The 14,337-nt window shown below is 43.7% G+C and overlaps 1 protein-coding gene across 1 annotated transcript; it reads left to right on the forward strand.

The window, feature by feature from the left end:
* Positions 1 to 11,743: 11,743 nt before the first annotated feature.
* foxa2 (forkhead box A2) lies at positions 11,744 to 14,125 on the forward strand. Its single transcript, XM_084482574.1, has 2 exons — positions 11,744 to 12,007; positions 12,689 to 14,125. The coding sequence occupies exons 1-2, from the start codon at positions 11,936 to 11,938 to the stop codon at positions 13,850 to 13,852; spliced, it is 1,236 nt and encodes a 411-aa protein (XP_084338700.1). The 5' UTR covers positions 11,744 to 11,935; the 3' UTR covers positions 13,853 to 14,125.
* Positions 14,126 to 14,337: the final 212 nt, after the last annotated feature.

A 14,337-nucleotide genomic window follows, 5' to 3' on the forward strand; every position in this document is an offset into this window, starting at 1 on the left:
TCGATTTATTTTTGCATACATGAATGTGTGCTTGCATTGTTGCATGTGTGTCTGTCTGTGTGGTTTTGCACATGTTTGTCCATATGTATATATGCATGTGTGTGTGTGTGTGTGTGTGTGTGTGTGTGTGTGTGGGTCTGAATGAGCAAGTGAAGCGGCTCTACATGTCAGGCCCGTCCTGGGCAGCTGGGTTTGATTGTTGCGCCACTCTGAGGAGGTTCCTGCGCAGCGCCCCCAACCACAAGGCCGTAATGACATAGTTAAAGAGGGTGGGGGGGAGGTGGTGGAAAACTTTGAAATGAATCATGATAAATGCTCTCGTAGGACTCCTTTGAGTTGTAATCGTTGGTTTTGCTCCTACACTGTAGTATATCAATAGTCCTATTGTGTGTGCTGCTTACCAAAAGCTATTGGGAATATACAGATGTCTTTCATTCCTGATCTGGTTTCAGATGTGTGTTTTTATCCCCTGTGTCCCTCCACAATGGCCCTTGGGTACGTTGAGATACAGGCTGACCGCTGGCTGGAGCACGGCTAGACAGTGGTGGAGTCCTCTAATAGCTTGCCTGCTGATGAGGGGGGACTACTGTTTTCTCCTGCTCCTATGTGTTTCTGAAGAGGAATGGGGACATTTAGGATCTGTCTGTTTGAATGAGTTCAAGATGTAGCCTTTTCTAAAGGGAGCCAATGGATCCTGTTAAGTCTGGCAGAGGGCCCCCCTTATCATTAAGTATTTGCTAGGACAATAAAATAAGTATATTCACATAGACTGCTTAGTAAATTAGAATCTTCATCGAAAGTATTTCAAATATTGACCAGCAGGTGGCAATAATACACTGTAAAATCAGTTTAACATTATTCGATTTATTTTTTTCACTTTAACCTTCTTCATTGTAATGGATTTTAGATGTATTTAATTAGATTGCGATCGACTTAAATTGCGAGAAGAATTTAAACTTAGAAGTTCTAGCTGGATACATACTTTTAAGTTTGGGAATAGATGCGCATGCGTATAAACACTGAGCCCGACGTGATAGGCCTACCACGTGAAATAATTCGGGCTTAATGCTGACAAACGAGGAGGACAGGACAGTAGGCGGACCGCCTTCCATCTACACCGGTAAGCGAAAACACGTATATGTATCTCCTTTTTTTAAATCATATATAATAAGTACCCTTATTTATATCTCTGGTACTTCTTGGGCATTGTTTCTAATTCAAAATGTCCACGTTCATATTTATAGCACGACCCAAACAAGCCATACACAATGTCATGGGAATATGGCAAAAATATTTCTCAAACTTTAAGCCAACGCGTATGTATAAAACTATGTAGATTTGGCTGTGAAGTTCCAAATGAATTTAATATAGACTAGTTTGAATTGTGTGGCTAATGTTTGGCAGGTGTTGCCAAACGCCGTAAATGGACGTCCATTTGTTGGCCAGGTGTCTGGCTGACCAAGTAATTTCTGCACCTCCGTTCTGTGGTGAACGTTTATTGCTCTTCTAAGGACATTAAGGACTTTGAGACCCAGCCATTTTCCCTTTTCTGGGGTTTAGGTTGTCCCATACATTAGTGTATTTGTTTTCGCAGTTATCTGATGGATGTGGAAATTACTACCATGTTTACCAAGTAGGAACCACTAATGGATGGATGGTTTTCATGCAGGGTTGTGACGACGATAAGGAGTCATCACTCTCAAATGTCTCATCCTCCACATGGGTTAATCAGTGAAGGATCTGATCAAATAGTCTTTGGTAAGGCATGATATTGTAATACCTTTTTTAGACCATTAATTTGACAATTAAGCTAGCCTTGTGAGACCATCCAGGTCTTGTGAGTTTACATGTCTGAAACAATTTCTGATTTTTTTTTTTATCCCTAATGTTTGTTTATTTTATTTGCACTTTTCAGGTGTCTGAAAAAGAAGGGGTTTCAGACAACCATTGAGATATTCATGGTAAAAATAATTCACAAGCGGCATCAGAAATTATAGATATTGTTATTGAGGTAAGAGATTGTGAACCAGTAACCAGCAGTTGCTGTATTTGACTGTGTCCCTGAGCCTGTTACTTAATGTAGAAGGTCATTTCAGTGTTGGTGAGGGTTCCATCCCAAGACGGTGTCCTATCGGTCACTTGTTCAAAGCTTGAGTATTGGCAGTATTTGAGTTGTTAAATGTTCCTGGTAGGGTCTCCCATGGTGGTCTCAGGTGAGGGGCCAGACTAAGAATGCTTCACAAAGACCCCATGGAAGATCAACAAAGAGGAGGAGAGACCCTGCCCGGAGGAAGCCTGATGCCCCCGTCTGGAGGCCCAGACAGAGGGCTCGTCGGCGAGCGCCTGGAGGCCAAGTTAGACACGGAGCCTGGCCGGGCATAGCCCGGAAAAGCGACATGGCACCCCCCCCTCTCGGTCCTGTGGGCCCACCACTCACAGGAAGACCCGCTGTGAGTTAGCGGGTACCAGCGGCCGAAATGGGTTCTCAGGAGGGTGGCTGGCGTCTTAGAGATAGGGTGAGAGGCTCAGCCATCCGCGAGGAACTGTTGAGTAGAACCGCTGCTCCTTTGCATAGAAAGGAGTCAGCTGAGGTGGTTCGGGCCTCTAGTAAGGATGCCCAGGACAGCGGTTGAAGATGATGATAAATGTTGCTTTTGTGATGATATAAACATGCTGATGTACTGTAAATATTTTAAATAAACCAGTGAATCAATATCAATGGGCCATGAGGATTATTTATTACACTTGTACTGTTTTGGATTGGATCAAACTTGTAATTTAAATTTAGTTTTTGTTAATTGAGTAAAAGATACTTTCATTAAAACTGTATTTTGGCTGCGCTAAAAATGACTATTAAACTACTATAATAAATAAATTACATTTCTTCCCCAAGTTTCAAATTGTCTCCATGAACATGGAAAGTACATTTTGAAGCAACTTGTGTTCATATTTGATCAAGTACAAAATATGAGTGAATCAGTACCAATCTTTAAGTTTGATCAATGACAACTTTATTCATTAATATTGGTACAACATTGTGCACATAACCTGTAGTTGCATAATTTGTTTTTAACTACCTGAGTCTTTCTATATTATGCCTACTCCCTTTTCAAAAAATGATCATCTTTAATGAAGGAATAAATTCATTATATATCGTAATTTTTTTGGTATTTGATTTATATTATCTATATTACCAATTTTAAAATCTTTCGTGATTTTATTTTTTATTCAAACAATGACCGGCTTTGTAATATATTGTTTAAAATGATTAATGAAAAGGGTATATTAAAACACTTAATCAGATATTTTAACTTTCGCATTTCAAAGGGCTAGAACCGAGATGCAATTATATGTCTAGGCCTACAGTTTAAATAAAGAATGAGAACAAAATACGATCACCATTTCGACTAACCTGATATATACATTGATTAATGCTGCTTATAAGGTTATATAGGAAGCACTTATAAGGGCTGTTTATAATAAAGTGTTAAAATACTAAGTATATTTTACATTAAAGTATTTTAAATTCGACGCCTGGAGTCATAGGGTTAAATAAATATGCAACACCGCCCTCTTCTGGCCCTAAACGACATTATCCTGCGGGTCAAAAGTCAGGCCTGTAGCTTTGTCAGCATATATTTTCTAGCAAAATGACAAACATTTAGTATTTTCAACTGTTCAAATGTATACATCTGTACTTAATAACACAGACTCCTCAAAGAATATTCAAATAAAAAGGAGTCACATACAGGCAAGCTTCAATGGGGAACAATGGGGAAAACAGAATAAACTGAAAAGTAATATGTATGTTGCGACATACAAAACCTCAGTTTTCAATAAGTAAAACATGCATACATACAAGCATTATTGTACTATGTACTTTTTTATGTACACAACATGGTAAAAAGTATAATATACAGTATGTGTTTTAGTAATTATGAATTTGGCTTCAGAACTTACGATGCAGTTCTTTGTTTGGTCAGAAGATGTCACACTAAGAAGATGAATCAATGATATTCGACCAGTTAGTGTCACAATATGAAAACATAACAAAAGATGATCCTATAATACATTTAACTAATTAATTGACCCTGTAATATGCCAGTGTGTCACTGAGTTATAACAGATTATGTCTGATCAAATTTGAACCCCAAACATCCGCTTTGAAGATGTGTTTGATATACGTCCGAAATAACATCCACCCAAAGATCAGAGAGCGCGATCTGTCTTTGCCGGCTGGATCCGAGTGTCTGTGGGTGTTTGCAGAGCGGCTTTGCTCAGTAGTCTCTCTGCAGGTCCCTCGTCCCCTCAAGGGGAGGCCCTGTGTGCCTTGCATGCTCATGCTCCCCTCTCATCCTCTCTACCTCCATGCTGGGTATCCATGGGAGCCAGACCAAACAAACAAACAAATAAACAAACAGAACAACAGACAGAAACCCTTCCATCTCCTCCTACACAAGGTTGGGTCTGGGCATGGGCAGAGATGCGGACCGGATCTTTGTTTGTTCTCGTGGACCACTTCCATTTCACTCTGATGGCACAGGAGGCCTCTCAGGACACGGGCCAGACACCCACCCACCCACCCACTGTGGTGTTTGACTTCCAGCGAGTGGGTGGCGGGAGGGGGGGGGGGGGTTGGAGGTGGCAGAAAATCAAGGTGGTCCTCACTATCTTCAACACCTTTTAACCTAATACTCAGCGGGCTCAAGCAATGGGCCTTTGGCCTTTATCCCAGCCTCCCCCACAGCCGACTCCTAGCTCCCTTTGTACTCCATCTTGCAGGTATGACCTTTATCTGTGTGATGGTCTAAAATAAGCTGTTGGTGTGGCATTCAGCTGCCCGACACGGATCCTCTGTTCCACCCAGGGATGATGTCAGCCCTCCCCAGCCCATGAGCCCTGGGTGGGGCGCTCCGTCTCATTGTCGTCATCTCCAAACATCATTCATTTCGTTTTCTTCATCACAACAACCTTTTCATTTAATGCAATACATTGTTCACATTCTGTTGCACTTCCAACATTGTGTGTTTGTATAGTATAATAAAGATAACAACAAACTCATATATTTGTATGTTATAGCCCCTTTGATACAGCATTGCAGCTCAAAGCGTAGCTCAATGACTCCATTCGAAATGGCAGTCGTCTGTTGCCTGAACTTTTGTTTTTATTTCAGCCCCTTTTGCCCTTGCTGGAGGACACCGGTCCCAAGAAACTCCCTATCTCCAATCTCTAATGCAATCTCACCCAACATAATTTATTTTCCCTATCTGTTTTTTCCACATTAAGGCCCGGGTGACAAGTGAATGCAACTGCAAAGGGCATTTATACCTCAGCCATTGTGTATTGGAGTCAAAGGTGTGGAAAACAAGTGGTCGACAAGATCCACTTTCAATCCCCTGGCCTGTTTACCAACCGCTGGCCTAATAGTCAGAATCTGGGGAGAAGTGTGTGTACCTATTTTCAGAGCAGTCACAACATTTTAAGACGGTATGTCGCCGGTGAGATGGGCAATTATGCTGTAAATGGGAACTGGCGTGAAGGGCGAAGGGCTTCTCAGACGGCGTATTGCGGAGAGAGGTCAAAGCTGTGTGTGTGTGGTGCTAGATAAAACCAACAACTTAGCAATAAAAAATAACAAGCAGTGGGAGGAAATGAAAACCGGAGCTGATTTCCTCTGTCTGAGAAAATGCAGATGAGCTACGTGGGTATGTTTGATTTGCTGATTCCAGCTGTGTCTTGAGAATTCCCCTGACCTGTCCCATGGACCCGGTTGCTGTGTGGGGGCCACACGTTGCCCCCCTCTCAAAGCAGGCAGGCGCAATACGCAACCCCCAACCCCCCCCCCCCCCCCCCCTTTAAAGGGCTGACCATTGAACTCTCAGGCAAGTGGCAATATTTGCTCACCTGAAATACACACATCTTGCCAATTGGGGTCGGGGTGGGCCAGGGGCTACAGGAGGGCCTCCACCATGCAGCTGTGGCCCCCGTGGAAAGAACAGACCAGGAAGTTTTGTAGCAGGCTGGGGCCGGGGGGCTCACTCCGCGGGGGGGCTGTTTGTGCGGTGGCGGCCCCATTGTGTTGGGTGGGAGGCGGGGAGCATATTTGTAGGAAGCTGCAGGAGGCTGATGAGGTGCTAATCTGTTGAGTGGCCGCGTCACCGGGCCACTGTTCCCAATGGCCTGTTAGCTGTCAGAGCCTGTAAAAAAAGAAAAGAAAAATGACCACAATTTACGAGCCCCTAGCCCCAGGACTCTGCTAGGGGTGTCCACGGGTAGGCAAACACAGATTGGACACTTATGTTGTGGCTCTGGTAAGGCCGGTTTTACCGCTGGGCTCCTGCGGAGACACATAGACAGCCTTTCAGAGCTCCTCATGAGTTGGCAGCCCCTCTCTGTGGTCCTGTGTCAACACTACAAATTAGCTATCTGCATATGGATGGGCCTTTAGTGCATACAGGAAGGAGACGTCTACTCACCGCAATAAGCCACGGGCTCCTCTCTGTACCGCATCAGATATGAAGCTATGCTTCTATTATTTCATCCTTCTTTTTAATTCATCCAGCCCTGTGCTTGTGGAATTAGCACTTTGTGTTTGTTATACGGATTTCAGACACACGTCATGTGTGTTTCTTCCTTCATGGCGTCATATTTTGTTAGTGAGCTTAGCAGACCGTGCGGATAATGAAAGTGCTTGGATGGCCAATGTCTTAGATGGGTTCGGGTCAGCAGTCAGAGGTAATCCCAAACTTGAAATTCCCCATCATCCTGGAATACAGATAAGACACCACCAGATATGAGGCTGACTGAGGGAATGATGGAAAAAGCAAATGGAGCAAAAGCCATCGGCAGATATAGAATTGAGATGTGGCTGTTTTCCTAAGAGGGCTTTGAAAGATGGATGCGGCCCAGTGGATTTGAGAGCAGCATGCATTATGCTCATCAGTAATATATATTGTGCTGCAGGGCCACTAGAATGTCACGACATTCGGGAGGCTATTAAGTGATTTCATCTGTTGTGCTTAACAGTGTCTTTTAATAACCTACTTTATATGTCAGGTTATTAACCACGATGAAACACGCTCCCAAATGGTTTTGTTCATAAGTGATGCGGTAATGATTAGGAAGAATATTAATGATACACAAGTTATTAATCATCCAGCCAAGTTTGCCCTCTTATCAGTGCTGACAGGGAATGACAGCTGAGTTCCAATGGCTTGGGCTCATCATGGATTATGGTGGGGCCCTGAAGCTGGTGATATTTAGGCCATGCGCATCCCATGGGAGCCTGGCACTTTAATTAACATAGCACTCCTTGGCCTCCACTGTTTTAATTGCCTCCAGTCTGTGATTAAATGTGTATTGACTCTGCAGTTGGTCCACTAATGAATGACAATGTGCTGATTTGGTGATATTAAACCTATTGGCCCCCAATACACATCCTATTCATGTGGCAAAGAGTGTTTAAAGCATTACAAGCAGCCTTGTGACATCCGTTCTTTTGGCATGTGCAGCATACATAGTTTAGTGTTGTTATACCGTGCTTCACATAATCAATAATCACAGGGACCGTCACTGCCGGCTCAGTCTCGGTGCCGATGTTGGTGGTGCTAGCGAATAAAAGATCAACCTTAATCTTTGAAGGCCAATGATTCCATGCAAACTTCTTCAACAAAGTTTGGAATTGTGCGATCATATAACCCGACAATACTCGAGCCATTTGAAAGTATGCTAAAGCTAAATTGATTTTTCCAACAATGGGAGTCCTGAACGCGATTCTTGTCTCTCCTCCTTATTGTTTCCTGCCTGCATACTTTAGTGTCATCAGATCTTATCTTATCCCTCTGGTTGTCAGCAGCCACTTTCTACTCCTGTGGTCCTGAAGATACATCATCACCTTGCCGGACAAACGGAGAGGGCATCGGGCCACATCGACCCTTTAACATGACAAGGGATAAGTATTGAATCTGCAGCGTCCATGGATACAGTCAACATAAAAACATATCGAATGGCATTCCTCGCCCGGTTCCTGTCAATATCAAAAGGTGCGTATTTGAGGATGTCCTTAGTGCCGTTTACGCCCCGTGTTTGCGCCTGACCCAGTGGGGGCAGCGCAATAACTTTTGGACGGCCTCCCACCACGTCCCCTGTTCCAACGACCACTCTTAGTTTTTTTTTATTTAGCCGGGGTTGTGTGCCTTCCCAGTCCGGCTGCTTTCAGATTCATTTCCAGGTAAACACAGTGTGGCCGGCCACAAACCTGCAGCCAACAGGCGTTGTCACAGCTGTGGCAGATAATGGCAAGTCCAAACTCCATCCAGGCTATGGAATGTTTACTGTCACCACAGGCAGGACTGCGGCAAACACCCCCCCCCCACCAACCCCCCATCACCCCTTTTTCTTTTGGCAAAAGCAGACGCTCATGTTATTAATTTTATTTGGACAAATTGCGCGCTTAACCTCTTGCCCTGATGTGTTGCTTTGTATGACTTGGATGAGAGTGACAGAGAGATTGATACGGAAGAAGGAAACTAAAGCAACTGAACCTAAACCTGAAAGCTTACTTTGAAAGTGAAGCTTAAAGTAACACATTCCTGCCAACAACTCCTAAGTGTTTGAAGGAATGTACCAAGGGTTCCGCCTTTCTCTCCCGGACTGGAGATCCACCCCAACGCCACCACCCTTCCTCCCCGAAACGATCCCAGGCCGGCAACCCAGAGGGCTGGGATGGCACGGAGAGCGTCCGGGTACTCTGGGCCTAGAGAGGAACTTTAAGAGCACAGCCTTTGCACAGGTGTGAGCACTTCCACTCATGGTCCTCCTGTTAAATGATTGGCCCATTAAGATTTCATCGCTCAGTATTTGCCCATGTCATAACCAGTAAAGCAACGTGAGGAACATTACACGGTCCATCATGGACACTAATTGATCAACCACGTGTGAAATCTAGCACCTCCACAGTGTTGGGGGATCAGGGTCGCAGGGCCCAGGGCCCGGGGTGATGTGGTTTCCCTTTTATAGTCGGTCAGGCTTTAACCATTTGACAACATTGAACCTTTTTGATAGAAAAAAATATTCCCTGAAATGGCTTATCTTTATCCTTATTAGAATGTGCCCCGCAAGTCCTGATATCCAATCTCACATATCACATAGGGCCTGAAATATGAAACGTTTCTCTTGTTAGAAAGAACGGGCAGAGGAGGTTGAATTCAGGTTAATAATTGAAAGGAAAAGTTTGTTTATAAATGATTCTGGAATAAGCAGGGAGCTTATCAATAGTACCTAAAGTAAAAACTTTGTAAACTCAATAAAACCTAAAAATAATCAAAGTAAAGTTCCACATAACCAATGTTTTACTTTGCATTAAAAACGGTGAAACCTTTTAAATGGGAGATTCTTGAGACATGCAACATTAAATAGACTAAAACCTCTGGAATTTCCACCAAAAAACGGTATTTCTCTGCTAAAATAATCATTCAATAATCATCATTTTAGGAAAGATAATATATAGCCTACTATCAAATGGCACTTTAAATTTGGTCGTAACTGCATTTATCTATATATTTATAAAAAAAAACAAGATACCTATATTTGTAGGCCAAAATGTAACAAGAATGAATGGCAGTGTCTATTGTAATGTTTTGCACGGTTTCCTGGACCTGACGGGTACTATGACTATTTTGAGCTGACCGTTCTTCTCTCTTGAATTAGCTCCATCTATGAACAGGATAAACGGGAAAGTAGCCGACTATGAATTACTTTGCGGGTAGTGCACAGGTCATCGGTACGTTTTTGTTTTTGGCCAAAAATCCAAATTATGACCTTCACCCGCGAAGGCCGCTGTTTATGGTTGATAATTAACCACACAATGAGTCCTACATATTTTAATCCAACAACACAATCTCTTAACGGGTTCTGGTCAAACGAACAATACAATGTTAATGTATTAGCGTAATTGTTAATAAAATTACGCACGGGTATGCATCGATTCCGTCTCCATAATATTTTCGTTATCCATTGGTATTGGCTGCCCTCATTTCGTGGCAACAGACCAACATCTCCTCTCATGACTTTCCGAGCCAAGGGTCCGTCCGCATAGGACTGATCGCCAAACATGCTTTTGGTTCAACTTCAATCTGAAACAGTCGAACGTGAAGAGAAGTCGCCTATAGGCCTGCTCTCTGGCCGGTTAACAATCTCGACAAGGCGATCCGCGATCCCCAAACACACACAGAGGTTCTCCTGATCTCAATTCCAAGTGAAGCAGACTGTGTTAGCCCCTCGTCAACACCACGGGTTTACTCGCCCTTACTAATGGGGCTCTACACTGATAGTTATGCTCTTGCGTAAATATGCAGTCAAATAGATGTACAACTACTGGCACGTGGCTGGCGCTGTTTTTGCAGCTTGCACCTTGATGTTTGTGTCATACAAACAGACAGGCAGCCCTGCAGGCCCTATGTCAATGGCTGATCAACTCATATCATCGCTCTGCTGACGGAGGCTATTTTGATGGGCTATAAATAAGCTGTAGGAAACAAAACATTAGGCATGCATCTCAACCCCATTCCCTAGGAGAGGAACATGTAAAGGTAAACAAAATAATAATTTCTCTATAATGTAGATAAATGACACGGTGGCCGAGAGAGGGCGCTATAAAGCTTTGTTTGAATTATTCATTGGATTTAAAACGTATAGGCCTATAATAGGCCTACAATCACTAACTCAATTGTGAAATATGGGCCTAAGGTTAAATCACATTACGTATCGGGCCTTGATTTGATTGTAACTATTAAGATGACTGCATTTGCATCCACTTAATGTTCAGATGAATTGACATCTTATCTTAATCGTTTCAATTGTATATTGTCAACTCTTAAATTTTAAATGTCTTACAAACGATGTGAGGTTACCAGGCCTTTGGATTTGAGCACTGATTTTTCTTATGACTTAGTTATATTTGACAAACGAGGATTAATAATCAGGCCAGTTAATGACTGGTTCGTTGACACTGGGCCATGAGTGCAGGTCTTATGCTCACCAACAAAACTAGTATTTGAAAAACTGTCTAAATGTATAGTGGTTGTAATATGATTTAGGCCGTGCAACCATTGAGCAAACACCTGAGAGCCAGCATATTCAAACTCAACGTAAAGAAAGTAAAATAATCTAATAAAATAACTAAAGCATATATTTGTCTATTATAGGTGTCGTATATAGGCCTAGGGCAAATATTATTGTTTATTCACGCAAGTGAAATCTTAAAATGGTATCTTAATGTTAAATAAAAACCATGTAGATATATTTTTTGTCATAACCTTTGTTTAATTTCTAACAATTACTTATTACTGCTGCTCAGTTATATAAAAAAAAAGAAGACCGTCGAAGTGGAACAGACGAAAAAAAGAAAACCGCACCAAGAAAAGCACATGCAAACATTCTTTGGTTATTTTCCCCTCCCGCGCCATGGTACAATAAGATTAGTTTATAATGAACCTTTTCATATGAAACTGTCTCTTTTGAGTCGCTGCAGGTGTACAATCGGGGGGGTCAAGCCTGAGGAGTCTCACGCCTAGGTGTGAGGAGAATATTCAAATGGGCCAGGCGAAGAAGTGGGGATTGGAGGCTTGCCTGGCGCACGGCGCTATATCACAGCGCAGACCGCCGGCGCTACACGTCACTTCAACTCCAGTCACCGACAGACGCATCTCGGCGCCCGTGGGTACGACGGGGCTCCAAGACACACACATACACACAGAGACACACACACACACACACACACACACACACACACACACATGCGGCGGTCCTTGACTGAGGAAAGCATCAACGACCCTCTGCACACTCTGTGGTCCCCCATCACATTCTTTTAGAGACTTGTTTCGCCCTTTTTCTTCTGCGAGGAGACGGGTTTTTGCAGTACTATTCGGGGCTTTCCATGATGCTCGGAGCAGTTAAAATGGAAGGACACGAACATACCGACTGGAGCACCTACTACGGAGAGCCCGAGGTTGGTACCTTTAAATATCTTTTTTTCCCCGTGTAAAGCCGATCCCATTTTATACAACTCAATATTAGCCCTGAGATAATATTAACTTTGTGATCAAATATTGACTGGCGGCGCCTCCAAATCCTCCCCCATCTCCACGCTGTCCCAACACAGTGGCTTGACATGTAGGGGGAAAACTTTCACTCGGGAGTATAATTTACTAAATCTATATGTATCTTTGTAAAAAAAAATCACTTTTCTCCTGTTTACACTGAATCAACATTTGAGCTATTTGGCCCTTCGTTGGATGGATTGATTCACATATTTGGAACCTGGAGGCGATTGAACGTGTGGGCACAGGCGCTGCTCTAACCGTGGAAATGTTTTCATTCATATTGTGTATTTGCTGTGTGTATTGCGCAACCTGGCGTGTCCTATACCATAATTGGTCTTATTAAGCGATATTCTTCTACCAAACAGCTCACGAACGTCAATGCGTTTATATGCAGATTAACCACAAATACTATCTTCATAGAATACCTTTTACGCATCCATTCCAATCTGGAAAATACCTGCCATAACATAGGCCTTTTTGTTTTTGATTCTATTGCAATTATGATTCATCAATTGCTTTCGTTGAATAATGCTGAAGTTCAACCAAACTAACGACATCTCTCTCTCTCTCCATCTCCCCATCCATAGTGTTACACCTCGGTGGGCAACATGAACGGAGGCCTCGGGATGAACTCCATGAACACCTACATGAGCATGTCCGGCATGGGCCCCACCGGCAACATGGGGGCCAACTCCATGAACATGTCCTACGTCAACACGGGCATGAGCCCCTCCATGACCGGCATGTCGCCGGGCACCGGGGCCATGAACGGCATGGGTGCCAGCATGACGGCCATGAGCGCCGCGCTGAGCCCCAGCATGAGCCCCATGACGGCGCAGCCCGCGTCCATGAACGCCCTGACGTCCTACAACAACATGAACGCCATGAGCCCCATGTACGGACAGTCAAACATCAACAGGTCAAGAGACCCCAAGACCTACCGGAGGAGCTACACGCACGCCAAGCCCCCTTATTCGTACATTTCCCTCATCACCATGGCCATCCAGCAGTCTCCCAGCAAGATGCTGACGCTGGCCGAAATCTACCAGTGGATAATGGACCTCTTTCCATTTTACCGACAGAACCAGCAGCGCTGGCAGAACTCGATTCGCCATTCTTTGTCGTTTAATGATTGTTTCCTCAAAGTGCCCAGATCCCCGGATAAGCCCGGCAAGGGCTCGTTTTGGACCCTCCATCCCGACTCCGGGAACATGTTCGAGAACGGCTGCTATCTGAGAAGGCAGAAGCGCTTCAAGTGCGACAAGAAGATGCCCAAGGAGTCCGGGCGCAAGGCTTCAGAAGGCGGCTCTAACAGCAGCTCGGAGAGCTGCAACGGGAACGAGTCACCGCACTCCAACTCGTCCTCTAACGAACACAAGCGATCCATGTCGGAAATGAAGAGCCAAGCCCTGAGCCCGGAGCACGCAGCCTCGCCGGTGTCCCAGGCGCAGCACCTCATGGCCCAGCATCACTCCGTGTTGGCACACGACGGGCACCTTAAGCCCGAACACCATTACTCTTTCAACCACCCCTTCTCCATCAACAACCTCATGTCCTCCGAGCAGCAGCATCACAAAATGGACTTAAAGACTTACGAGCAGGTGATGCACTACTCTGGCTACGGTTCCCCCATGACAGGAGCGCTTTCCATGGGCTCCATGGCGGGGAAAGCCGGCCTGGATCCATCGTCCATACCCGACTCTACTTATTATCAAGGTGTCTACTCCAGGCTGATCATGAACTCCTCATAAACTATTGGCCCCTACACGTACAACGGACTATTTGCCAGCGTTTGTAAATTTGTAAAAAAATATATAGTTTGTGTATTATATGTATTTGAAATATTTTTGACGTTTCTCACTGATTTAGCAGTCGAGTTTGTTAGTAGCCTAATTATTTTAAGAAAGGATGTTAAAAATGTGACAAAATCTGTTCAAGAGTCAGTTTCAGGAATGGACCCAAAGACAACAACGAGCTGTATAATAGCCCACATCTGCATACTTTGATTTCGAAATGAATTTTAATGCCTTGCAGAATTTCTTCAATCATTTGTGTAATTCCTATTTATGGCTTGTATATGTGTATTCTTGTAGTGACAAGAACAGAAAATATATATTAAAGTGTTATTGTTTTGTTTTCCTGAATACGATATGCCTCTATTATTATTAGTACTATTATTAGCAGTATTATTTGTAGTATTAATATTGGTGATTAGTATTATTGTTGTTATTATTAT

The sequence above is a fragment of the Micromesistius poutassou genome (assembly GCF_964030765.1).
Source record: "Micromesistius poutassou genome assembly, chromosome: 17".
In the NCBI taxonomy this organism is placed as follows: domain Eukaryota; kingdom Metazoa; phylum Chordata; class Actinopteri; order Gadiformes; family Gadidae; genus Micromesistius; species Micromesistius poutassou.